At 45.0% G+C, this 25,982-nt stretch overlaps 1 protein-coding gene across 6 annotated transcripts in view; it reads right to left on the bottom strand.

Moving 5' to 3' along the window:
- The window catches only part of Kif13a (kinesin family member 13A), a 179,586-nt gene that overhangs the window by 70,354 nt on the left and 83,250 nt on the right, over positions 1-25,982 (bottom strand). For all 6 annotated transcript variants that reach the window (XM_041632689.1, XM_041632691.1, XM_041632692.1 and 3 more), the window contains 6 exons: positions 23,794-23,854; positions 12,492-12,584; positions 10,826-11,006; positions 7,262-7,349; positions 5,260-5,394; positions 3,832-3,944 (listed from right to left, as the gene is read on the bottom strand). In XM_041632689.1, the coding sequence (XP_041488623.1) occupies positions 3,832-3,944; positions 5,260-5,394; positions 7,262-7,349; positions 10,826-11,006; positions 12,492-12,584; positions 23,794-23,854 (671 nt within the window). The remainder of the gene's footprint in view (positions 1-3,831; positions 3,945-5,259; positions 5,395-7,261; positions 7,350-10,825; positions 11,007-12,491; positions 12,585-23,793; positions 23,855-25,982) is intronic.

Here is a 25,982-nt window from a genome sequence, read left to right as displayed (position 1 = left end):
TGTCCGGGTGAGGCTGCTGACAGGCCTGCTTAAGAGGATCATTAATGCTGCATATGAAGAGCCGAGTGAGAGGCTGAGAGCGCATTCAGGAAGCACATCAGCGATTTCTTTAGCGTTAGCATCCGGCTAGTCACTGATCATGAAGCTTAGAAAGCCATTTGTGGGACTATGAACAGTTTCATCGTATTAAACATTGTTAGCACATGCTCGGCTTCCTGTGTGCCAGCCACTGTTGTAAGCACCTTAGGAAAAACCGCTGGCTGAATGTTCACAGTACGTACACCTGACTGACAGCTTCCATAGCCACGTTTTACAGAGGAGGAAACTGAGGGAAGGTCACATAGCCAGTCTGAATAACCAGGGAATTGCGGGGTCTTTTTGGGGAGGCCCATTTTGGCCCCACCCCCAGCTGTCACTGGCCTCTGCTGGCTTCTCACTGTTCTTCACGTTTCCGTGACAATCTACGTCCCAACACAACAGCTCCAAAGCTATTCCTGCACTACCTCACAAGGCCAGGTACCCAGCCTGTGTTCTAGACAGCGTCTCATCACCACGCATGTGCTAAAATGTGTCCTCACGTTTGTATCTGAGATCCTAGAGTGCACGTGTGTCTTGGAATGGAGTCTTTGAGAATTGTGTATTTGTTATATACACACTACAGGACCCCTGGGGGGGATCTTTGACAGTCTCCATAATAAATATGAAAATATCCAGGATATGAGTAAGTAAAGATGATCGATGTAGAAAAAGTCTAGAGTAATAGTCTGGAGGCTAAATCATAAGAGCGGGGTGGTCTTGTTTTGGCTTAGTCAAATCAAGACTTCCTTCTGCTTCTGGAGTGGTGATGCCCTTTCTCTCCTAACCCAGAGGCTCCCTCAAGGGTCACCATCCTGCTATCACATATTACCATAGATGTCACGGCTTAAACGCACACGGCATTACAGCTTTGGAGGTCAGAAACCCAGACTGTGGACCACTGAACTAAAGCCAAGGGGAAGGTGGGTCTACATTCCGAGGGAGCCTCCATTTTCTCCTTCCTTTCACAGGCCACCCTCATTCCTGACTCACAGTCCCTTCTCCTACCCCTTGCTGGTCTCGGGCTCACTTGCTCGCATCCGTCTTTCATGTGGAAAGAGCCCTGGACTCATAGGACCCGCCTGGATAATCTCTACTTCTCAAAGTCATTACACCTGCAAAACCCCTTTGCCTTGTAACACACACATAGGTTTTAGAATTCACAGTGTGCAGCAATTTGGTATTATTCTGACTATCATGGTGTTTCAAGTCCTTCTGCACTCCCAGCATCCACTGCGGGGATGGCCACAGAGTCCATGCATGACTCACGTCTGATGGGCTTTCATTTAGATGACAACATTTCATTTAGGTAAACAACATCAGGTTACAAGTCTTTAAGCTCCCTGCTGTATCAACAGACACAAAAGGACCAGTTTTGAGCCCTGCACTCTGAAAGCCACAGAGAACAGTGAAAACGGAGGCCTCACCCCACAAAGGGGCAGGTCAGGGACCTTGGTGTGTAAGTCAGGGAAAGAGTAGGCTGCTAAGAAAACTCCTAGGTTGTAATACAAACGTTGTTAGGGAATCTAGACTATGTTACCACGTGGCCCCAGAGTTATCCAGTTCAATACAGTCAGGACTTCTAAACAGCGTAGTATCTAAATAGGAGGGGGCATCATTTGAATCCATGCTAGAAGCCAAGAATCAGCCTCTTCTAGGCTGACAACAGCCTCTGGAGCGTTCCCACAGCCACCTCCAGGAACCACATCTAAGGGTCAGTGACCTCAGGTTAACTACTTGACTACTGTCTGCCTGGGTTTGCTCATCAGCCCAATGAAGACACAAAACCCATCTTATAATGCTGGCGGTGGGTTAGGGCTAAAGAGATGGCTCAGGTCAAGACACTGGCTGCAGGGCTGAATTCCTAGCACCCACATGGTGGCTCACAACTGCGCGTAATATCAACTCCAGGGGACCCTCTGCTGGGAGGGCCCGTCCAGGTCACCTACACACACACACACACACACCACCCTACTCCTTTCTGTTTTCCCACCCTTTTCTGGGCTCTTGGGAAGAAAAGATGCAGGGCCGTCCCGGCCTCTTGCAATCCCTTGTCATGAAACACATCAAAGCCCCTCCTTCTCAGAGGCACAGACAGGACGACGGGGCGGTGAATCCCCTAAGATGGGAAGGCTCTCCCAGTGTGTGCAGCCGTGTTGATCTCGCTTTTCTCACTGTCAGTGCCAGTGTGATGCTGAAGTGTGAAGCTGCAGGAACACGCTCCTGAACACGTTTCTGCCTGTCACATTCTGTTCAGGACAAGACCTCAAATTATAGTTCATCAGCAGGAAGAGAGACCAGCTACATACTATTTTCTGTAGAACTTAGAATAATAATAGCAATTATGCTAATTAGAAAACAGCACTGATGTAATGAGTATTTATTCAGTACAAACCACACACCAGGCATTGTTCTAAATACATGATGGCATTTACTCTTTGACAGTCCGAGGAAGCAGCTACAATTACTTTATTATTCAGCCTCCCCTTTTAAGACGAGGAAAATGAGGCAGAGTAGCTAAGGCATTTGGTCATGATACATATATCTACTAAATAGTGAATGCAGGATGAACCCTGGGCAGCCTGGCCCTTGAACATACTTCTGGATATAAAACCTCTTCCCCGTCAATTTGGAGAGGACTTCCTCCTGCGTGCCTTCTCATGGCATGAGCCAGTGGGATCCTGTAGACTGAGTTCTTCCTTCCCAAGTTCCTTCTTTTTTCTCTGGAAAACTCCAACCTGTCTCCTGTCTCTCAGACTTTGCAAAGCAACACACACACACACACACACACACACACACACACACCCCACACACATATGGAGACTCCAGGGTAGTATTTACTCAATAACCATCAGACTCATCTACACCCTCATACATAAACAGCATCAGCTTTACAAAGGAATCTCAGGTAGGGTTTTCTGTGATATGGTCTGTCCGATACCACTGTGGCTTGAAGTTTACCCAAGACTGTATTGCAGGTGCTCCCTGAATTAAATGGGGTTAGCTCCAGATAAAGCTATCCTCAGTCAGACACACCGAGTCAAGAATTCAGTTAACACACCTGCCCTAACCAGCATCCCAGCTTAGCAACCCAGCACACTGTCAAGGGTTGGATATGTCTGTCCAGCGAGTTGCGGCTTGCCATCAATCTACCTCAGCCTGGAGGTACAGAATCAGACTGTGTTGTCCCAGAAAACCTGGAAAATCCTAAGTTCAACCACTATTTGGGTTTGAAGGCGGTTGAATGTTTGATCCCTAGCTGGTGGTGCTGGGTGACCCTTTAGGAGGTGAACCTCTGGGGATTTACAGCAGCATTCTGCCTCTCGTCCACTCATCCTGATCCACCCATCCCATAGAGAGCCAGGTCCCATAGCCACAGCCAGGGGACAACTCCTGTCCCCATGCTTTCCGCCACGAAGGACTCTTCACTGTGAGCCCACATATGCTGTTCCCTCCCTTCAGTCACCTTAGTCAGTTACAATCAAAGTGACAATAAAAGTAACTGTTACTACAGTCACCCTGAGCTGGGGACCAGCTGTCCACGTGATGATACACATAGGCATTGTACCACTTGGCAGGGGTGTGGCTGGGCTATACCACGTGACTTGACTTGAACACACGTCACGCGCTGGAACAACGGCAGTCTCCCTCAGGCTAAGCCACTCTGCCTAAAAACCACTGGGTCCTCAATGCAGCGAATCCTCCAAACTCAAAGCAAACAGACGGAAGTCACCCACGCTGTTCCGGTCACCTTACTTGTTAATGTTGCTGCCTTCTTTCAGACGCTCACCCGCAGCTCCCGTCTTCGACACTCTCTCGCTCCCCGCCAGGTCGACCAGGCTCACCTTACTGACTTTCTCCCCCGAGTTCTAATGGCAGGGGAATAAGAGAATCAGCAGACATGAAGGAGAGCCACGTGAGTACTGACGTATTTATCAACACTGTGATCCACAACACCATGAAGTACTCAGGCTATGAATCGTAGGTGTGTCACTCAGGAAATCACTTCCTAGAAAAGCCAATTTTAAGTCTTTTTACTTTGCATGTATGTGTGGTACACCTGTATTCCGCCTCGCTGAGGCAGGATCTCCTTTGTTAGCTGCAGTGGTCCAGGCTAGCTGGTCCACAGGCTTCTGGGATTCTCCCATCTCTGCTCTCTCTGATTTCAACATAGGAGTGCTGGGATCACAGATGTGCACCACCATGTGGAACTTGATGTGGGTTACAGGGATCCAAACTCTGTCCCCCGTGCTTGTGTGGCTTGGGGTTTACCCTCTAAGTCATCTCTTGAGCCCCTAAAGTCAAAAGTTAAAATGGTGCAGAAATCTAAGATTCTGCTCTGCAGCTGGGGAGAAAGGGTTTGAATATGCAGGGCAGTTAGCAGAACCTCCAGGGCAGCCAGAAGTCCAGACTTCGTCCAGGACAGTGGCAAGTTAGAGGTTTATGCACCTTGAAGGAAACACCAGCAGATGAAGCTCCTTTGTATTTTGGGTCAAATTCTACCTTTCTGAGATGTGGGTTTTAGATAGAATGTTGTAGTTTCTTTCGTAATATTCCACAGTAGCCATGAAGTAAACTGATTGCTTTTAGGGAAATTTTAGTAAGAAAGAACACATAATTAAAAATTGTACAGTAGGGGGCTGGAAAGATAGCTCAATGGTTAAGAGCACTGACTGCTCTTCCAGAGGATCCAGGTTCGATTCCCAGCACCTGCATGGCAGTTAACAACTGTCTGTAACGCAAAGATCTGACACCCTCACGCAAATATATATGCAGGCAAAACACCAATTCACATAATATAAAAATTTAAAAAAAGTTGTACAGCGAAATCATCAGGGTAGTTAGGATGTTTACACACAAAATCCATTTTTTTTTTCCAGACAGAGTCTCAAGAAGTAGAGGATGGCTTTGAACTTCTGATCTTTCTGCTTCTAGGCTTTGTGCAGCGCTGGAGAATTGAACCCAGGGCTTCATGCATACTCTACCAACCGTACTATATCCCCAGCCCTGAAAAATTCAATTAAAAAATGCCAGTGTAAAAGGAAGGCCTAACAACCTGGCGATGTAAGCGGCACAAACGGCAGGATGACAGTACACAGCTCTCCGTCTTTGGATCCAACCACGAACACTTCCCGTTTCCACCCTGAGCTCCCCAACCTCCAGACGTTCCACCTCGCCTCTCACCCCAGACTGCAGGTCATACAGCGTCTGTGTGATGATGATGTTGAACACAGCATGGGAGCGGCTGCTCTCCTCATTCATGTTGGTTGCAGCTACCGTTCGAGACTTATTTCCCTCAGACATCAGTGACTCGATGTCCTAAAGGCAAAGACGAGGAAAGCACTGTGAGATAAGAAAGAGCACCCAGCACCCAGGGGTGTGTTCAGGGTGGTCCCATGCCTTGGCCATACTCTTCCACAGAAACAGGCCCAGCCTCTTTCCCACACAGCATGGCTTGAACCTCCTCCCCACACAGAGCCTTCCTCTTTCTCTGCCCGAGGTCTCTTCTTGCCCTGTCAATATCCCATTGGCTCCTTCATACATTCCCAGAAGAGGGCACACTTACTGAGCACTTCACATGCTTAAGAACAGTAGCCAACTCATTTAATTCCAACTCTCCTGTGCCTGTCACCCTGGTATGGCTGTCTGTCCCATTTTCTGCCTCACTCTGCCGACAACTGTGGCTCTACAAAGAGCAGGGAACTGATTTGGGAGGCCCCTTTGTATGCTGTGAATGTTTTATTACCATTGGTTAATAAAGAAGCTGATTTGGCCAATAGCCTGACAGTATAGAGCCAGGTGGGAAATCCAAGCAAAGAAAGGAAAAAGAAGGCAGAGTCAGGGAGACGCCAGCAGCCACGGGAGAAGCAAGATGTAGGTAACAAGCCACAAGCCTCATGGTAAAATATAGAATAACAGAAACAGGTTAATTAAAGTTGTAAGAGCTAGTGAATAATAAACCTGAGCTAATAGGACAGAGTGTAATTAATATTAATGCCTCAGAGGAGTTATTCAGAAACTGGCAGTGGGGAGAAAAATTTCCAGTTGCAGGCAACTTTCTCTGGTATCTTTGTAACCTTATTCCTAGTACACCCATGGAGGCTGTGGGCTTTGCTGAATGAGTGCTATGAAAAACACTCCCCACACACTAAGATGCTGAAGCTCATGGAGGTCATCTGAGATTTCCTGTAACCAGATTCCTGGTTGTCAGGAATAAGTGACAAGATAACAGGGACTGAGCTCCATTGCCGTGAGCTGGGAAACGACTTAGTCAAAGTGCTGTCTGGACCCCTTGGAGCCAGGCTGTTAAATCTCAGTGTATTTAAAGTAATGAATAAGTACAAATATAACATAAAAAGTATAATGCTTTTGTTTAAATAGCCGGATGCTGAACCTTATCCTCATTTTAGCTTCACTAAGTCTCAGATGATAATGGGTCTCCTACATCACTTATATATCAGAAGCAAATATAGAGGTTTGCTCATTTATTCCTTTTCTCATTCATGAACATTCTTCAGCCAAAGAGCTGGAAATCTGCGCCACAAGACTTCCAGGGTAATGACTACAGAAATAACAGCAGCACATTACGTCTGGGTATAAAAGTCAAGGAGGAACATAGATCAATCCTTGGACAATGGAATGATCCAGAAACACAGGCACCAGGAGAGTAAAGTGTGTTAGAAATCAAAGCAAGGCCTGTGCCTAGAAGGGGATGAGTCACTACCACATGCTGCACAGACTACCAGATTTGTTCAGAAGGATGCCATTGAGCACCTCGGGGAGGAAACACTCAGCAACTTGAGATCACTGGATGTTTTGGCCTCACTGTGTGCCCTTCACAAGGAGGCAGCCAGAAGTGTGCCTGAAGGACATTTCCTCCTGGGTGTGCTGTCTGTACGCCTGAGGCTGCGAAGGGCATCAGTATGCCATCACATATCCCTATGGAAACAGCCTCAGCATCACCTATTCTGAGTTACTGCCTTTCTTCTTTAATGATTTTTTTCCTTTTGGTTTTTCGAAACAGGGTTTCTCTGTGTAACAGCCCTGGCTGTCCTGGAACTCACTCTGTAGACCAGGCTGGCCTGGAACTCACAGAGATCCGCCTGCCTCTGCCTCCCAAGTGCTGAGATTAAAGGTGTGTACCACCCCACCCGGCTTTAAGGACATTTTAAAAAAGGACTCTTACCTCAAAGCTGGTGACAGCCAGCTGTGACAGACCATCTACATACGGCCCCAGAACCTTATGCTCTCTGACTTTAAGAGACTGCCTACTCCTGTAGGAGGGAGAAAAATCAGAGTGAGTGAATCTTATACACGTGCAAGCTTTTCCTTCTTAGCATTTGGAAATTCAGATTACAATTTCAAAGGTTTTTTTTTTAGCGATTAGAAAGTATAGGTATTCTAATAGGCACTTTACACGGACAAACAAAGCAGCATTCCACATGAGAATGTGTTCAACTCTGATTTCAAATACTGATACTATTTTAAAACGTCCCTTTCTCACCCCAAGAAAAGTCAGAGCAGCTAAACCTAGCTGGGCTCCCCTGTGAGAGTAGACAGAGAAGCCTGGACATTCTTCATCAAGAACATCTCAAATTCTTTTTGATAACGTTTTTATTTATTCTCTTGAGAAGTTCAAACAATATATTTTGATCATATTCTTTCCCTCCCCAAGTCCTGCCATATCCTCCCTCCCTACCTAGTTTCATGGCTTCTTTCTCTCTTAAGGTTAAAATTTTTGAGAAAACACTGAACAATTATAAAATATTTTTAACTAATTTACTTTTTCAAGTTCCACTGATTTATGTTGGCTGCATGCTGGCAACTTTATAGAGAAAGTCAGGTAATAACACAACTGTAGCTATTGTGTCCAATATTTGAACTGGCTCTGCTGAAGACAATTTTGGGGTTGTAATTAATGTGTGCACGCATGTGTGTGTGTATGTGTGCCTCTGTATCTCTCTGTGTGTGCATGTGTATGTATGTGTGTCCTCCCTCTGTATGTGCCCCCCCGACCCCGTATCTGAGACGGTACACGTATGAATGCCAGAGGGAAATGGGTTCTCCCCTTTTACTGTATGGGTCCTTGGGAACAAATTATGAAGGTGGGGCCAGCAGCAAGTGCCATGAGCCATCTCACTGCCCCTTTAGAATTTTAGATGGTTACCTCTGATTTGGGGCCCATTTGAGACGTTTATCTGACCAATGAGATTTAAAACTTAAAGCTATTAGATTCTTCCTGTACTGAATGTAGGTGCCATCCTTTTCACGACACAGGGAATTTAATTGCTTTTCAGAGAGTTAATGCTTGGCGTCTCTCAGATGTGGGGAATCCTCGGTGCTTCTGAAAGTCTTGGCAAAGTTTCTGAAGCATTTTCCAGCTGTCCCTTTTAATCTCACTCTCAAGGATGAGACTTCAAGGTACCTATGGCAATTGTGCTGGACTCAGGGACCAACCAATTTGATCCTCAGGAGGGCTACTGTCACATACATACCCCAGCAGTGGGCTCCTCCTTACCAACCAGATTCTGTAGTGTTACTCAACAGCAAGATGAAACCCAGCGTGCTATCAAGGGCCCTTGTGCTGGGATCTGGAATTCCCGCATACTCTAGCTGCTCTATTTAATGAAGCAGGCGCCTCCTTATCTTGTACCTCAGTCCTATCTGCAGACGAATCCTCTAGAAACCCCTGCATCTATGTGCCAAGAAGCCTGTGTGTGGACGCTCAGAGCAGCACCATACTGAGGACACATGACGCCACGCCAGTGATGAGAAAAGGGGCCAATCCATTTGATCATGCAACAGATATTAAACAATAGTCAAAACTATCACATTATTGTCCCATATACAAAAAAAAATGAATGAAATCACTACATGTTGGTGCTGTTTACACAAAGTTAAAACTCCACCAAAATCACGGATAGATGCTGCAGAAGAGAGAGAGAGATGGAAAATATAAACTTCCTAACAGCATTGCCTTGGGGACCAGTAGGGAAAGGAGTAAGAGTTGAGGGGGACATGTAGGAAGATTAAGAATTACTGGTCAGGGTCCATTTTCTAAGACAATGACGCATAGGCAGAGGATGATTTTGTTATTCTTTATGCCTCGCAAACGTTCCTTTATATAAGCAGCCAATAACTCTTTCAGGTAAACACAAGCAAATCGATGACTGGAGACATTTTTGATGTCTATAATATTGCCAATACTCTTGCTTTGATTTGAGGCTATAGGAGTACATAGGAGTATAAATGTTACATATGACACATTTGCTAAAACAACTAAAATGTATTTAATGACAGGGAAAGTGGTCATGGAGTTACACAGGCTACTGGGCTGTTATCTATAATATACTTGAGGATGTGAGCATATCCACTCATGACACAGATCTGAAACAGCAGGGAGACACACTCAGGTGTTAACTAAGGTTATTTTTGAGTGGTATTATTAAATGTCAACTTCATTTCTTATAGTTCATAAGATACATGTGCGCTTTCCATATTTTCCCAACTATCTGTTACTTTTAAACCAATGCAAACTTTCGCCTGGCAAAAATGAATTTATGAATCAAGCTTACTTGATTTTTTAACTCTTAAAGTTTTTTTTTGTTTGTTTGTTTAGATTTTTGAAAACAAGGTCTCTCTGTGTATCTCTGGCTGTCCTGAAACTTGCTCTGTAGATGGGGCTGGCTCCAAACTCAGAGATCTGCCTGCCTCTGCCTCCCCAGTGCTGGGATTAGAGGTGTGTGTCACTAAGCCCAGCATCACTTAGCTTTTGAAAAATGTAGATGCCTGCGTTCCCCAGTGTCACCCAAATCATTTAGGATGGGGGTGGGAGTTCAAGTCAGTCAAGATCCTCTGAAGAGCATCCTGCATGCTCCCCACACATAACCAGGGAAGGCGGGTGACTGTAATCCTTCCCCCATTTAGCAGGGCGATGGTGGCGCACGCCTTTATGGAGGCAGAGGCAGGCGGATCTCTGTGAGTTCGAGACCAGCCTGGTCTACAGAGCTAGTTCCAGGACAGGCTCCAAAGCCACAGAGAAACCCTGTCTCGAAAAAAACAAACAAACAAAAAAAACCCAGCAACAAATAAACAAAATCCTTCCCCCATTTTATTTCCACTTCAGAGCTGCTGTTTTCCATTATGACACAATTTTTCTGTTGTTTCTTGAAGACAGTGTCTCACTACATAACTCTACTCCGAAATGCAGCCCAGGATAGCCTAAAACTGGCAGCCATCCTCCTGCTTCAGTCTCTCAGTGCTGGGTTATAAGCATGCATCACATCACTCAACTCGAATGCATGTCTATGCACCATGTGTGTGTAGTACCCACAGATGACAGAAAAGGGCGACAGATCCCATGGGATCAGAATTGTAGATGATTGCCAGCCGCTTTGCAGGTGCTGGGAATGGAACCTGGGTCCTCTGGAAGACCAGCCAGCGTTCTTAAGCACTGAACCATCCCCCAGTTCCTATAACTTTGTTTTAATGAGTTACCCCTGATGAGAAGAAATAATACCTGTGGTGAAAACATTTCTCACACGGAGATGTGAGTAACTTTCCACGGCCGTCTAGGAGAAGCTGCATATGACTGACAGTGAGAGATCTGGGAAGTCCCTCATTTCCAGTCCATGAGCTGACATCAGAGCAGTGACCAACGACGCAAATATGTACACACCCTTGCAAGCTTAATTTTAAGATCATTTAACATTATTTCTTCCTAATGTCAAGCTTTACTTCAAACACTCACCCCTTGGGGTCCAAGAGGTCCCGAACTTTCTCATTATAAATTTCCATATATGATACTTCGACTTTAAAGGTCTGTGACTCATTTTGTTCCAGAGAGATCCTTTTAAACAGAGCACAGCAGAGCCTTGGGATAAGGCCTAGCTGCTCAGCATGGCCCATCATGGAGAAAGACTTTCCGGAGCCTGGAAAAGAAGCAAGCAGAGAGATGGAAGGGCAGGAGAAAAAGCAAACAGAACACTTCAGTAATACAAGGTGCGCTTGCCTGATAGCAAAAGCCATACAGAAAAAATGGGGTGAGCTTGACCTCCAACCTGGACCCCTGAACAACTGTCACACTTCTCTGCTTCACACTAGAGCCTCTGGTCTATTTCCAGCAGGTTGGTGCGGTCCATTATGTACTAGTGAGTGTCTAGGTATGCAGTCACTACAATGCACCCTTGGAGAGCAAGCCTGGTAAAGTTCCACCTGTCTACTGGGTTGTATGGAAAGGGCCATGTGTGTATGCATGTGTGCACAAGTGCCCGAGCATGTGGAGAGCACAGGGCAGCTTCGGGTGTCATTCCCTTTCTGCCATCCTTGTTATTTGAGGCAAGGTCTCTCTCTGGCCCTAGAGCTTGCCAGGTGCATGAGACTGACTGGCTATGAAACTTCAGGAGTCTGCCTGCCTCTGCCTCTGAAGCACGAGATTATACAAGCATGCCGCCATGCCTAGCTTCTCTATATGGGTTCTGGTGATCAAAGTAAAGTCCACGTGCCCACACGGCAAGCCTTCTACAAGATGAGCAATTTTCTTAGTTCCAGATAAAGTTTTATTGTGCTACAACATTGCATACACAGTAAAATCTCAGCTGTCCACTAAGCAACACAAACAAACAATATGTCACAGTTGGACCTGGCACATACTACATTATCTGCATTCTCTGTCTGGATTCTTGTAGCTAGAGTGTGATGATGCAGCAGGAAGAAGCGTTATTAAGAATTATAATTTATTTCCAGCTCAGAGTGACAACAGCTGGGTCACAGCTGTATTTTCTATCTGCCCGTTTTGACCAATTGCGAGACCCGCCTCAGTTTGGGATCCATCATCATTTCTGTGCCCATGTGGAAGTCCCAGGCATGGGGGATTCTAAAATTTTTATATTGATTCTATTAAAACTTTTATACCGAGAAACTGGGATTAGCTTTCCAGTTCAAATCCAGGTTAAAACTCTAATTTAGGAAAAAGACACTTAATGGTTTGGAACTAGCTACACTCATTAACACTGAAATCAGGCAATTACCAGAACTGATGCATTTTCAAGAAGCAGAATACTTTTGATCACATGACTCAGTTCAGTCCAAAACAGCAGGAGAAGTTTTCTGGGTTCCTCAAGCTCCCCCTGCCCTTTAAATGTTAAGAAATTATATTTAAGTATGGCTGTAGCTCAGTGGAACACAATTCATGCTTGGGACACAGGAGGTCCTGGTTTCAATCCCTCATACCATAGAGAGAAAGTGGGAGGGGGGAGGGAGAGAGAGAGTGTGTGACTTATTTATTTATTGTTTATAATTTAAGGGCTAGGGATTAAAGCCTGGATTTTGCACATTAGGCAAGCACTCATCCACTAACCTACATCCTATCAAAGACTTGTTTCATATCATCAACTGCAATAAAAGCAACATCTTACCAGTCTGGCCATATGCAAAAATACAAGCATTGTATCCCTGAAAGGCTTTCTCAAGAATTCCTTCCCCGAGGCACTTGAAAACGACTTCTTGACCTAGAAAACAAGACAAACATTGGAGACTTATTAGTCTTGTGTGTATGTGTGGGTACCTACACAAGCCAGAAGAGGGTATCTGACTCCCTGAAGCTGATGTATCATTCAAAGAGCAGCAAGAACTCTTAACTGCTGAGGCATTTATCTAGCTCCCAAACAGATACTTAAAATCAAAAAGGATTATTTGTGTTGAGATGTGTGGTTTCTTTAAAAAGATATTTATTTTTCTGTGTATGAGCATTTAGTTTGCATACATGTACGTATACCATATGTGCAGTGCCCTCAGAGGCCAGAAGAGGGCGTTGGATCCCTGGAGCTGAAGTTACAAACAGTTGTGAGTCACTATGTGGGTTCTGGGAACTGGAACCCGGGTCTTCTGCAAGAGCAGCCAGTGGTCTTAAGAGCTGAGTCTTCTCTCCAGCCCTCTAACAGATGCATTAGTAACAACCTTCTCCCATCCCCTCCTCTCACAATTTAAAGGTATACACAATGCTTACTACACAGTTATATGTAAGAGCTTAACAAATGCAGTGTCATGCAGATGGGGTCTTGCTATGTTGCCCAGGTTGATCTCAAACTCACAAGAAACAGTGACCCTTCTACCCAGTAGGCTCAGGAGCTGAGACTACACACACACATGAATAACCACACCTGACTTGCAACATCAGTTTTGCTCCTAAACTACAGCTGACTATCTGGATAAAGTCATGGTTCCGTACTGTCTCCTCTTCGACGTTTCTCTGGGGATTAAATCCCACTCCTTGTTAGCAGGCTGCATAAAAGCACTGTTAAATTCGATTTCCTCTTCTCCTTAGAGATTCTATCTAAATGTTACTAAATATGAACTGTCTGTCTTGTCTCCCAAATCTGGATCCAGTTTCTAACTAGTAAGAACCATGGCACACACTTCCTTATGTCCACTTCATCACTGTGGGTGTGTCTTGGTGCAGGGTGGCCTTGAACTTCTGCTCTTACCCTCTACCAGCTCAAGAGCAAATCCAGGCACACTGGTACCTGTCTGGAACCCAAGTGCTTAAGTGGTGGATGCAGACAGACGAGGAGCTCGGGGTTATCCTTGGCTACAAAACAAGTTTTAAGGCCGAGGTGGGATGCAGGACACCCTGCCTCAAAAGCAACGACAGCAGTAGCAGCAACAATAAAGACAACAAATGCCAGACAGTGGAGTTTAGTTTCGACTATGTCCAAACTCTAGGAAATACTAGACAATACAGTATCTATCCTTCTGAGAAGATGGACGTGCGGTCACGCTTTACAGATTTCTATCAGGGGACCCTCACAGTACACACACAGAGCAGATGTAAACATGATGACAGGTGACCGGGATCTGAAACCCTGTCGTCTATGACTTCACTGCTGGCAACTGTAGCTGGATGGTCACCCATAGGCAGGGACCCGTGCTGTGGGTCACTGATAAGTGGCTGGTGAGTGGCCCTCACCCTTGGTCTCCTAGGTTATCCTGCAGAACTGATTGTTTCTGTCTGTCAGTCACTCTGGCTTCAACCTTCAGACTATGACGACAGGGCTATTGTACCCAGCTAAATAAAGGCACATAGCAGGCGTTTGTATTTGCTGAATTGTTCCTGGGTTGATACAGCTGCCCTCAGATTGTGTACTTCTAACTGAGGCTCCTTTCCTAATCACTGATAACTGAGTCATTGAAAGACTGTGCTTTAAGCTTAAAAAGAATAATTGATTGTTTCCATCTACACTGTGGTCAAATACGACTATTTCAGTCAGTCCCAAAGGATGAGAGTTGGGAATTGGCCTCTGGCAAACAAGAGATAGGTCAATGGAATATGTTTGGACTGCATGAGTAATTTTTATCTAAAAACTTACAAATCAGGCTGGGGAGATGGCTCAGTGGGTAAAGGTGTTTGACTGAAGCACAAGCCTGGTGACCTGAGTTTAATCCCCGCAACCCATGCAAAGGTGGAGGCAGAAAAGCAACTTCAGGAAATTGTCCTCTGGCTTCCAAATGTGCTCTGCAGCACATGTAAAGGCATGCATCATACACATGATCATAAATAAAAAAATACACATTACTTTACTGATGTAGTCATTTCCTAGGCATCATAACAATAACATGCATAGAAAATATTACCTCGTCTCAGTTCCACTAAGTATACTCATATTGTTTTAAAAGACAACTGAGTATTTTTTCAAATGTTACTACTATGCTTGATGACAGAATATAACCCAAGCTTGTCATATTTCCATTTACTTATTTGTGTATACTTGGATGCATGTGTCGAGGTCAACGGACAACTTGCAGGAGACAGTTATCTTCCCTGCTATGTTAGTTCCGGGAATTGAACTCAGGTTCATTAGGCTTGGCAGCAAGCACCTTTACCTCCTAAGCCATCCCACCAACCCCACTGTTTGTCATATTTAGTAAAGTTTTATTCATAACTGGCAAATGAGAAATATTTGGAAAACAATATATTTATGTGTATATACATATATAAACACATAACACAGATATTTTGGTGTGTTTCTGGAAAGAAATGCCTTTCCTCCTTTCTATCCTTAAATAACTATGTAAGACCAACTAAGGAAAGAGTCGACTAGAAAGAGCTATGTGAGGCTTATGTGCTTTCCCAAACAACTAGGTTCCTAGAGAGACTGGAATACATTTTATTACGACTTCATATCCCAAAGGAAACTTACTCTTTTTTAAGATAAGAACATAATGACTATTTCCCTCATCCACAGCAGCCTTAGAAAGTCATTTTCTCTACTCTTTCTTCATGGTCCCCCTGGTTAAGTGCCACTGATAAGGTAAGGGGGATTGTTTCTCACATTTAAGAGGGAGTGATGGGAGGCAGGCAGAGGGCATGGTGTGTGTGTGTGTGTGTGTGTGTGTGTGTGTGTGTGTATGTGTGTATGTTTGTGTACACACACATACACATACCTGGGGAAGACAAGAAGAAACCGAACATCATTATTTAGGTCAGAGCACGCTACGGTACAGTATCCAGTAAACTAGTCCCCTTCTTTGTGACATTAGAAGGTTGCAGGGGAACGAACACAATATAATGAATAGCATCAATAAAACGGTGAATGGGACCAATTCCACGGACTTCTCATTATTTTTCCACCCTGGGGCTGTGTGAACACATGAACCTTGGGCTGCAGCTATGCTCAACCAATTCTTTTGTTCAGTAACCTTCAGGGAACCGCTATTACAGGAAGAATAGCTGTGGAAGTGGCCAAGATCCAAACTGTTAACCACAAAGTCCTTCCTGTAGCTGTGGTCCAGCCCCTGTCCTCATCAAAAGCAGACTCCACAGGCTGCACAGCAATGGCTTCACTTCACTCTGCCTTAGAACGCAGGGCACCCCAAAGACCACACAAGACCTATGGTGACCCAGATGAATGAGGGCCTTTTTGGCCTTTGCAGTACTGGGGACTGAACACAGGGCCTTGAACACGCTTGGTTATATGCTCTACCCCTCAGCTACATCCCCAGTGAGGGGTCTTTTTAACTTTTTAGAAAATATTTTGTTTTGTTTACTTCCATTTTCTTTTAAACCTAAGAGTCTCTGTCAGCACAGGAAAAAATGAGTTACCCACTGCTTTCTGAACCTTGACTCATTAAAAAAAAAAAAAAAAAAAGAGCAGCTGTTTACGCTGCATGGTGGGAACCAGGGAATTCAAACCCTGCCCGGGCAGCTCTCATAAAAGATGCAGTATCCCCACCCTGAATGTTTCCCAATTACAGTTTACAGTTTACACTCAAGCAGAATGGAGGGCTGTTTTTCTACGGGAAAGTCTACAGGGAAGTTCAGAAGTCCTGTGGGAAACAGGAGGTTCTGTGAGTATTTGTTCCCAATCCAGACGGGCAGAGCAAAGCCACAACACTGTCAAACCCAAGAGGCCTGTGACTTCTTAGCAGAACCAGTGCCAGGGAGGAGGTGTCTCTGGAGACGTCAGCTTCACATGCCTGGCGTGGTGAGTCCACAGGGCATGCCACGTCTGACCTCACTGTTAATAAGCATGACAGCGATGCCAAGTTCCTTCAGGGTTTATAATCGGACCTCCTATAACCCATGTGGACAAGTTATAAAACACAGGCATGCCCAGTGAAACCTGTAACACAATGTGAGAGCAGTAACAGGAGCCACTGTGTGGGATTTCTGCAAGCAGAGTCACGGTCTGAGTCACCCAACACTGAGTCATGTATATGATACAGATCTCTGAAAAGCCAACACCACCAGGTCTCCACATGTGGGCACCCCCTGACCCCTTGGGAACAGCAGCAATGGCCTCCCAGTCACCGTGCAAGGATCCTAAGCAGCTGTCTTTACATAGCAGGGTCCTGACGGCAAAGCTCTAAAGGAGAGAACTGGCAACAAAGGGAAGGCAGCTAGGTCCTGGGTCTGCATCTGCCCACTGAATAGGACAGGACAGAACACGATGGGCGGGGGCCTAGAAAAGAGGAGAATGGAAAGAGAGGGTCTGACCCATGGTGTTTATAACCCACATTTAAAAAGGCAGACACATAGATACATCATAGTCAACAAAACTCTCAAGCGGGGCACAGCACACTTAACACATAAACAGAATCTCCTTCGACATGGAAGACCACCTAAGACTGGAACAACCATGCTAAAGCTGAGATCTTCAATGTCCCCAAAGGCCCACAAGTTAAAGATTGTGGTCCATGGTAGTACTAGTGGGAAATGGTCTTTAGGGTGTAAGAATCTAAAGGGGGGTCCTTGAGTTATCAGGGAATGTGTGAAGAGGATTTGGAATCCCAGTGTGTCCCTCTTTACTTCTTGGCCTTGAAGTAAGAGGTTTCTTCCACCTTATAGTTCTGTCATTATACATGGTCTTCCTCAGTTCCAAAGCATGAGGCCTCTAAAGCCTGGGCCTCAGGTTCCCTATGGCTACAGAAGCTAACCAATACAAACACAACCCAAAATCGAATTCCTTTCACAAGCCCCTTCGTTTCTCCGTCTTTTTTCTCTTCGGAGCAAGAGTTGGGGGAGCTTGGCTATGTATTTTAAGTGGCAATTCCTGGGCCTCGTTCTTTACGAAGGTAATTTCCCTTCTGCACAGGGCTGACAGCCACCGTCATTGTGATGAGTCTGGACTTGGCAGGGGCCCAGTTCCAAATCAAGGCACCTGGATGGTGCAGGAACAGACAGGTCTTGCTTACACACCTCAAAGGGAGAAAAGGGCCTTATTTGGATAAGGTTGAAGCAAATTTCTTCCTCAGAGGCCTTTGGCATGTGGACTTCAGCTTACAAAATTTCTCACATTCAGAGACTTCAGGCCATACTTAAGTTAAATGAACCCAAACTACAGTACAGATAAAGGAACAAAGACCTTAAGGCTCGACTTGGAGGTGCAACATTTAATTCTTAATCAACTTCAGGATTGGTAAAGGTAACTCGAGAAACTGGGCCACGAGCTAAAAGTAAACCACAGGCCACTTTCCACGGTGGCTTCCAAGTGCTATCAGCATTGCCGTCTGGGGAAGTGTCACTAGTACTGAGCAGGGAGTGACTTACTCCGACAATGTTTCCACTCCGGGGACACTGCTAGGGGTGAGCATGAGCTGGGCAACTTTTTTGCTGCTGGATAAAGTGGCTGACTCACAGGGGAGGGGGCAAGAAAACTCCTCCCCGGGCACCAGTGCCGAGGATGAGAAAAGAAAACAGAGTTGGCTCAGCTGGGAAGCCTGACTCCGCACAAGCCGCTGCTGACAGAGAAGCGTAGGTCGGCTTTGAAAGCATTTTACGACAGCTCTCTCTAACAAGGTAGCAGACTCGGGCCTACCCTCACTTCTAGAACTCAGGGCTCCGGTATTCATAGCTCTTGGAGGGGGGCATATTCAAACAAAGCTCGACCAAGCACATGGGCTCAGTCAGGACTTTGGACAACACTTGCCTGGAGGGAGGATGCAATTACTACTAGCTCTCCCGGCTAGGCTCCACACCAGGACTTAACAAATCCCCTCTAGGGCAGATAAGAAGTAACCAGGACAGGAGTTGAATCCTCAAGTCATCACTAGCATGCATCACTGGTTCTGACTCAGTCTACACTGGCCATTGCTTTCGCCTCTGAAAGGCAGTAAGAACCTTCCCCAACCTCGATCTCCTCATCTGCGAAAATGCTGACAGCAGTATTTCCTATCTAATGGTACGTTCTTGTTATTGCATCTCCTCCCGCACATAAAAGGCTCAGCACCAGGCCAGGAATGCAGCATGTGGATTGTAATCACAGTTACTGCTATCTGCCCCTCCAAATACAGCTAAGTTAAACAGTGCTCTCGGGTGCCAGCAAATGCTCTAAGGAATAGATGTGGTCAGAAAGGGGAGAGCATGAAATGGGGTGGGGTAGGATTAAAAAGGACATCTGGAGACAGGGCTGCAGCTCAGTCAACACAGGGCATGTCTGGTGTGCACAAAGTCCTGGGTCCCAGCACCAGTACAGGCTACCCCTATCGTGTCCTGGGTCCCAGCACTGGTACAGGCTACCCTTGTCATGTCCTGATCCCAGCACCAGTACAGGCTACCCCTGTCGTGGCGGTGTGTGATTATCATTCCACTTGATAGCACTTGGAGGAAAGAACGAGATGATTATAAGTTCAAGGTCATCCTCAGCTTCAAACACAGTTAGCCCAAGATACACAAGACCCTGTCCCAAAATGAAAAAGGGAGCTGGGGAGTGGGGTAGGCATTAGATGTAAGAAAAAAAAACACAGGCATAATAAATATATATGCTCTATGTGTAAATATGCATATGTATCTACTTTTTAAAAGTTCATAAAGTTAACTCGTTTGTTTACATTTGGGGCATCTTTACCAACTAAATATTCCTGACTTGAACTGCATGTATCTGTTCTTGGGATCCACAAACATCAATTACCTGATCCTCCCGAGCCTCCACCAGGTGAGGTATGTTTTGTAAAGGTCAGTGGTATTGGCTTCCAAGCTGGTTTATATCTTTGTGATTATATACTTTAATTAAAACAAACGCAAGAGTTTCTGGGCCACTGAGATAGCTCAGTGGATAAAAGGTGCCTGCTGCCAAGCCTGCAACCTAAGACCCACGTGGTGGAAGGAGTAGGTTGATCTAGCAAGCTGTCCTCTGAACTATTCTCCCTCTCTCCCTCTGTGTGTGTACACATGTGCACACAAACATGTGTGTCTATCTCTCTCTGTCTCTCTCAATGACAAATATAATGAAAAATCAGAAAGAGTTGCTGATCTGAAGAAAACTTTAGAGGCTCAGGCCCGACGTGACGAAGGCAAGCCACTAAGAGAATGGCCATGTGCGTAAGACAATTTATAAAGCACTGTAAGAAAGAAATAAAACCTGGATAGAGTTTGTGCTCAGGGTTTTTATTTGGTTAGGGGCTTTCGGGACAGTAGATATCACATCCAATACATGTCTACTCTAAGGATGCTTAAACCGCCAATCATTAGTACTTCTGATGAGCACACAAAGAACTTTTGCAGCTTTACATAATGGCTAACAATTATCAGTTATTTTCTGGATGCACAGAATTTGCTGGGACTCTAAATTCATCCTCTGATTCATGATAGTGAAAGACTGTTATGACTGCCTGCCATTTGAGGCCATGAAGCCTGACTCCAGGAGCCTGTGCCTTCTCCAAGTAGTTACTAGGAGAATACTTCAATGGTCAAATACTTAGGCCTAAATATGTTAAGACAAATTCATGTTGTGCCATTCTGCTGACAATTTGGTTCTAATTGGGCAAACACTGGTTTCTAGAATATTAATTTTGGTCGACACCGTCGCTGTCATCTTACTATTCTTGCTTTCCTTAAGCAATGTGAAATTAATCATTCCGACCTCTGAGCACATAAACCCCCATGACAGGCACAGAATCAAACGTGGCCAACCAGCCTGCAGCTCAGCCCTCGCCCTGAAGGTGCTCTTCTATCCTCTCACAGCAAGAACAGAGTGAGTAGGCTGGGAGTCAGCTGGACATCTTTCCTTCCAGGTTGTGGAGTATCAACAAATGCCCAAGAACACATAGCTTCAGCAAATTTGAGCAACATGCCATATGGCAAGAGAGATTACATAATTTCTAGGCCAACGTTCAGAATCTCGCAGGCAAAGGAATGTTATCCACACTGACTCCCACCTATACCACCACCAGACTGCTATTCTTTCTTTCCTTTAAAAAATATGGTTTTTTTAATTTATGTGTTATGTGTCTGTGTGTGCCACATGTGTGCTGGTGCCTGTAGAAGCCAGAAGAGACATCAGATCCCTTGGGGTCACAAGAGACTATGAGCCACCTGCATGGGTGCTGGGAACCTAACTCATGTCTCCTGGAGGAGCAGAAAATATTCTTAACCCCTGAGCCACATCTCCAGCCCCCAGACTGCTTCTCATATCTGCAGTAAGATTTAAAGGTAAGCAGGCAGGATATAAACAACAGAGCTGTTGGAAGTCACTTATCTACTGACAGGGTTCACTTTAGGAAATTATATTTTTAATGTATTGATTCCTCATCAAGAAGGTCTTAATTACCATTAGCAGGATGTAATCATTTACTAAGATGGTTCGAATTTATCTCTATTGATGCTAACACAGTCACTTTACACTCTTCATGAGATTTATGTGTGGTTGCATGCTGGGGTTGGGTTAGAGACGGATTTACGCAGAGAGGCCGTGCTAGAGGTCTCTAACTCTGCAGCCCGTTTGCTTGTCTGCCTTTCTTTTTCCCACTTAGTCCCACCACAGAGACTTGTGCTTCTGACTCAAAAATACCCGCCAAACATTATTATACCAATCCAATCAAGAGGGTAAAAGGAGGAACAGCTCCTTCAAGGGCACAATGCCTCAAAGCACACTTCCACGCAATGCAAAAAGCTGAACAAACCAGTCTTTGATTTGCCTCTGAGCCGCCAGCACAGCTGTGCCTCCCGCACAAAATAGCTGATTCAGCTTGATGGGAGGCATAGCCGCAGCTCCTCCTTTACCTCATCCTGTCCACAGATGAGGAATAAGGTTATCTTTATCTCACCAAAGCCTAGCAGCTTCTAGCAAAGCCAGGTGCCTTAAATCCCAGCCCAGAGCATTTCCTTGCCCACATACTGATGCTAGCCACTGCGACCCACCCAAGCCCTGAAGTGCCATTATCAATTCCAGGGAACTTAAAGAGTTTTAGGTTGGAAAGCCAGAGGGTAGAGCATCCTGTATTAGCTTTCAATAAACAGCAAAACTTCATTGAGGATTTAATGTTCGGACATAGCACATGACGCTTGAGGGCCCTGGCATCTCTGGCTTGCTCAGCCCATGAATCTACCAACCCCCACTCAGCCTGCCAGACCCCAGTTTTGAGAGCCGCTTTGAGAGCCCCGACTCAGTCTCAATGAGGCCATTATTCATGGAGCCTGACAAATAGGTTGGTTTCAGGAAATCTGGGCTTCCCTCTCTCCATGTCCCTTATTTCTCACCAGAGAAAGAATGCTTCCCTCTTAATGTCTCTATTCGCAGTTAAGAGTTGCTGTTTCTTTTAAGTGAAGAAAACAGAAATCAAGTTAGTACAGAAACCAAAAACCTCATCTACACAACCTACTTATTTTTTACGCAGATTCTGTGTAACAGTCAAACACCAGAGACAACAGCAACCACGAATTTTACTTTTTGCTAAGAGTGTCATAGTGGTTGTGTAATAATGATGGTATCTACAGAATAAGAAAAATCTACTCCTTACCCCAGTGTCGTAAAGAAGCAGTGTTCTGTGAATCAAGAGGCCTTATTTCAAGGTGAACCGGAACATAGCATTTGAAATGATCATGTAACCGAAAAGCGCATCAATGTTAGGCGATCAGCACACTAAAAATCATTTTTATCTTTTTATAATTCTGACCACAGGGTTTATCAGATCCTAAATTCCACAGATATTTTCTCATCTGGATCCAATGAAGTTGTACGTGGCTGAAAAGGGAGTTTGTGGGCCCTGAGCACTATATCGCAAGAGGCTACACAGAGTGGTATCTGCAGGCAGCAATGAAGACGCGCACTGAGATGCTGAGGGATGCAGATGGGAGGACCACAGACTCCTCTTCACATCGTCTTAAGCAGCCTGTGCCAACAGCTTCATGTTTCATCCCGTTGATCTCTACTTCCTAGCTTGGCTTTGCGAATTTCCTGTCATCACTGCTCTGTTACACGTGTTGCTCAGGCCCCATGTCCAGCACCATCCCTGTAAAAACCCCCAGTAGAGCATCCTTTACGGGGACCTTCCGTCAGTCAGCACTTAAGGTCCCCAGTTAACCTGTACCACCTGGCATAGGTTCACAGGAGCTGCCACTTCCACTTTATAGGAAGCAGGATGAAGTATAGAGAAATTAAACACTTATCCCAAGGAGCCAAAGCAGATCCCATATCTGACCTCAAGGTCCGTGAACTTGCCTTGGTACCATGACACTTCATGACTGGGTACCTTCTACATTCCTCTTTGAACTGATGCTTAACTTATCTTTTTCTTTTTTTCAAATTAACAAGTAAAACTGATATTTATGGCGTTACATACACATTTTAATATAGGCATACATTTTGGACTAGTTAAATCAGGTGACCTAACATACGCCTAACCTCAATACTTACAAAAGGAAAAATGATATTTTTATTTTTCGTTTTTATCTATATACAATTATATGCTAATTTTTAATACCATCTCTGTATCTCCCTTAGAAACTATAGCCATTCCATGTTGTCTTGCCTCAGGTTTTCTAAACCAGTTAAAACTGGTAAAGTTTAGGCTTGACCTGGGAGTTTCTCTGAGGATAACGACATCCTTAGAAGGGGAACAACTAGAAACCTAAAGAGGTTTTGAAATTTTGGTGGTGGGGGGGAGGCAGTCAGAGTCTTGCTACACAACACTGCCTGGCCTAATACTAGCTATACAGCTCAGCCTTGACCTGGCCTTGAACTTGGGGCAGTCCTCCTGCCTCAGCCTTCTCTGTGCTGAGGTCACAGGGGCACACCATCACACACACTCCTCTATTGGGGTTTCCACACATGGTCTAAGGCTGCTTATCCAGAACGTGGCAGAGTCAGATCACCAACTTTCCAAACACACCCACCAGAATGAGAGAGCGGGTGTGGGACACATGGAGAAACAAACCTCCTGCATAATAAGAGAAAACAGACAGAATGCAGGAGGCCAGGGACCCAAACGGAACAGCCGACTTACCAGCGTATTTTGTTGTGTTTGATTCATCCATGGACCAAAAGCAATAATCAAAGGCAAACACCTAAACAAAAGAACAAAATATTAAGCTTAATAGTTAGCTCCAGAGAGGTAAAGAGACTCAGTGGAGATGAGAGGCAGCTAGTGAAACAGCAGGGTCTGGGGGCAACTTCCCTATAGTAACGAACTCACACGGAAGCCACTATTTATCCACAATTCTAACAGACAAACATATTAACCAGGTGGTTTATTTTTTTTAAGTATATTTAATAAGAATTCCCTTCCTTCCTCCAAGCCTAGTAGTGTACATGGAATCTTTTAAATTGGCTCTCCCCTACCTTCTCAAGTCATGGTATACAGGTAGATTTTTACCTACACCAGTTCCTTCCCCTAGCTGTGTACGCTTCATCTCTAGCACAGGGAAGGTCGCTCCTCTTCACAATCTGGGATTCCCCTTTTCCTCACTGTGTCTCAACACGCAATCCCTGGCTGAGCATGGCTGGTAACTCAACCATCTGCTCCTGTAGGCACTAACCCTCCATACAGCTACCGAGTGCTGACTCCTACCTAGCTGCTGTCTTTCCACACAGACACCACTACCTGCCCTCAGCCATTACTGCCAAATGCACAGAAAATAATTCCCAGACTGTGTTCCAAGGAACACGAGTTCCAAGGGATGGTCCACGTAAGACGATGAAATCATACTGAAAACTGCACACACGGACAGCACTGTGTCCGATTCCCAGGGTAAAAGCTTTTGAAAGTCCTCCAGTAAAGGGCCATTTACACGGCCAGCCTTCTCGACTTTTGGAATTTATTTCTGGGGAACACTCAAACAGCTTTAGCTTCAAAGTCATAGCTCTTGGAGATGGCTCCATGGCCTCTTTCTGGAGCTGCACATGTGGCTTTTCACCTGCACAGGGATCCCCAACATTCCAAGGGAGAAGCACTGAGCAACTCAGCCTGGCAGTCCAGACCAGACACCACTAGCTCTTTGCCAGTTACTTGCCCTGTCCCCTCCCGCCCCAGTGCAGTGTGCCCTCTTGGAATGACTATTCTCATTTTCTTCATTTCTGCCCTTCAAAATGCTTCATACTGAAGGTCCAGCTTAATGCATTTTCCTCCAGAAAAGACTGCTTGGTTACACCCAAAGGACATATACATACAAACATATATATATATATATATATATATATATATATATATATACACACATCTACCCATCCACCCATACATACATACATACATATATACATACATACAATCTCACAACACTGCTTGATCCTTTTCTCTGCTCCTATTCCAATTTTTTTCTATTATCTACTAATCATGATACAGGTTTGCCCAACCTTTTGATATAGTGGCATGCCTCTGTCCTCAACAAATGTGTCAGGTTGAATTCACAGCCACCCTGGCAGGCATAAGCCTGAAGGCTGCAGGCTGAACATTTAGGTGGATGATCTGTGGATGTCTTAGCTCCATCCACTGGTACCCTAAGTTCCTTGAAGGCAGGAGCTAAAGCTAATTCATCTTTGAAGCCTGCAGTATTTATATTCTTTGCCTTGGAATTATTTATCGGATGATTGATGGCATTGAAACTCTGCAAGGAAGCAGGTAGTTTTTATATAGTAAAAGACTTAGATGGGCTGGAGAGATGACTCAGTAGATTGATTGCTCATTTTGCAAGCATGAGGACCCGAGTTCAAATTTCCAAAACCCATGTAAAAAGTTGGATGTGGTCACGTGAACCTGAAACCCCAGCAATTCAGAGGGAATTTCTGTGCTACAGTCTAGCTCCAGGTTCAGCGAAAGACCACCTCAAAGGAGTAAGGGAGAGTGATGAGCCACAACTCTCGTGGTTATATTGACCCCCTCCTCCCTCTCTCCCTATTGCTCTTTCCCGCCTCCTTCTCTCAAACATACTCATAAAACAAAAGTAAAAGGTTAACTTATGCTTACAACAGTTTCACCACTACACACAGATTCATGCATATACAATACACATAACTTAAACCACTGACTCCAGATTCAAATTTGATACTGACAGACCCACAAAAACCAGCTTTCAAATGAACAGCTATGAGGCAATGGTTTCAGCCAGCAAAATAAAGAATGTTTACTGCCTGCCTGTGAGGGTTCCTTCAATGACTTAAAAGATCACACGGGCATAATCCAGCTAACTTTCAGCCTCT

This window comes from Microtus oregoni, unplaced genomic scaffold, assembly GCF_018167655.1.
Source record: "Microtus oregoni isolate MIOR12 unplaced genomic scaffold, Mior012 000042F_ref0000377, whole genome shotgun sequence".
Taxonomy (NCBI): Eukaryota; Metazoa; Chordata; class Mammalia; order Rodentia; family Cricetidae; genus Microtus; species Microtus oregoni.
The sequence above is the reverse complement of the archived record's forward strand: the minus strand, read 5'-3'. Positions and strand labels throughout refer to the sequence as shown.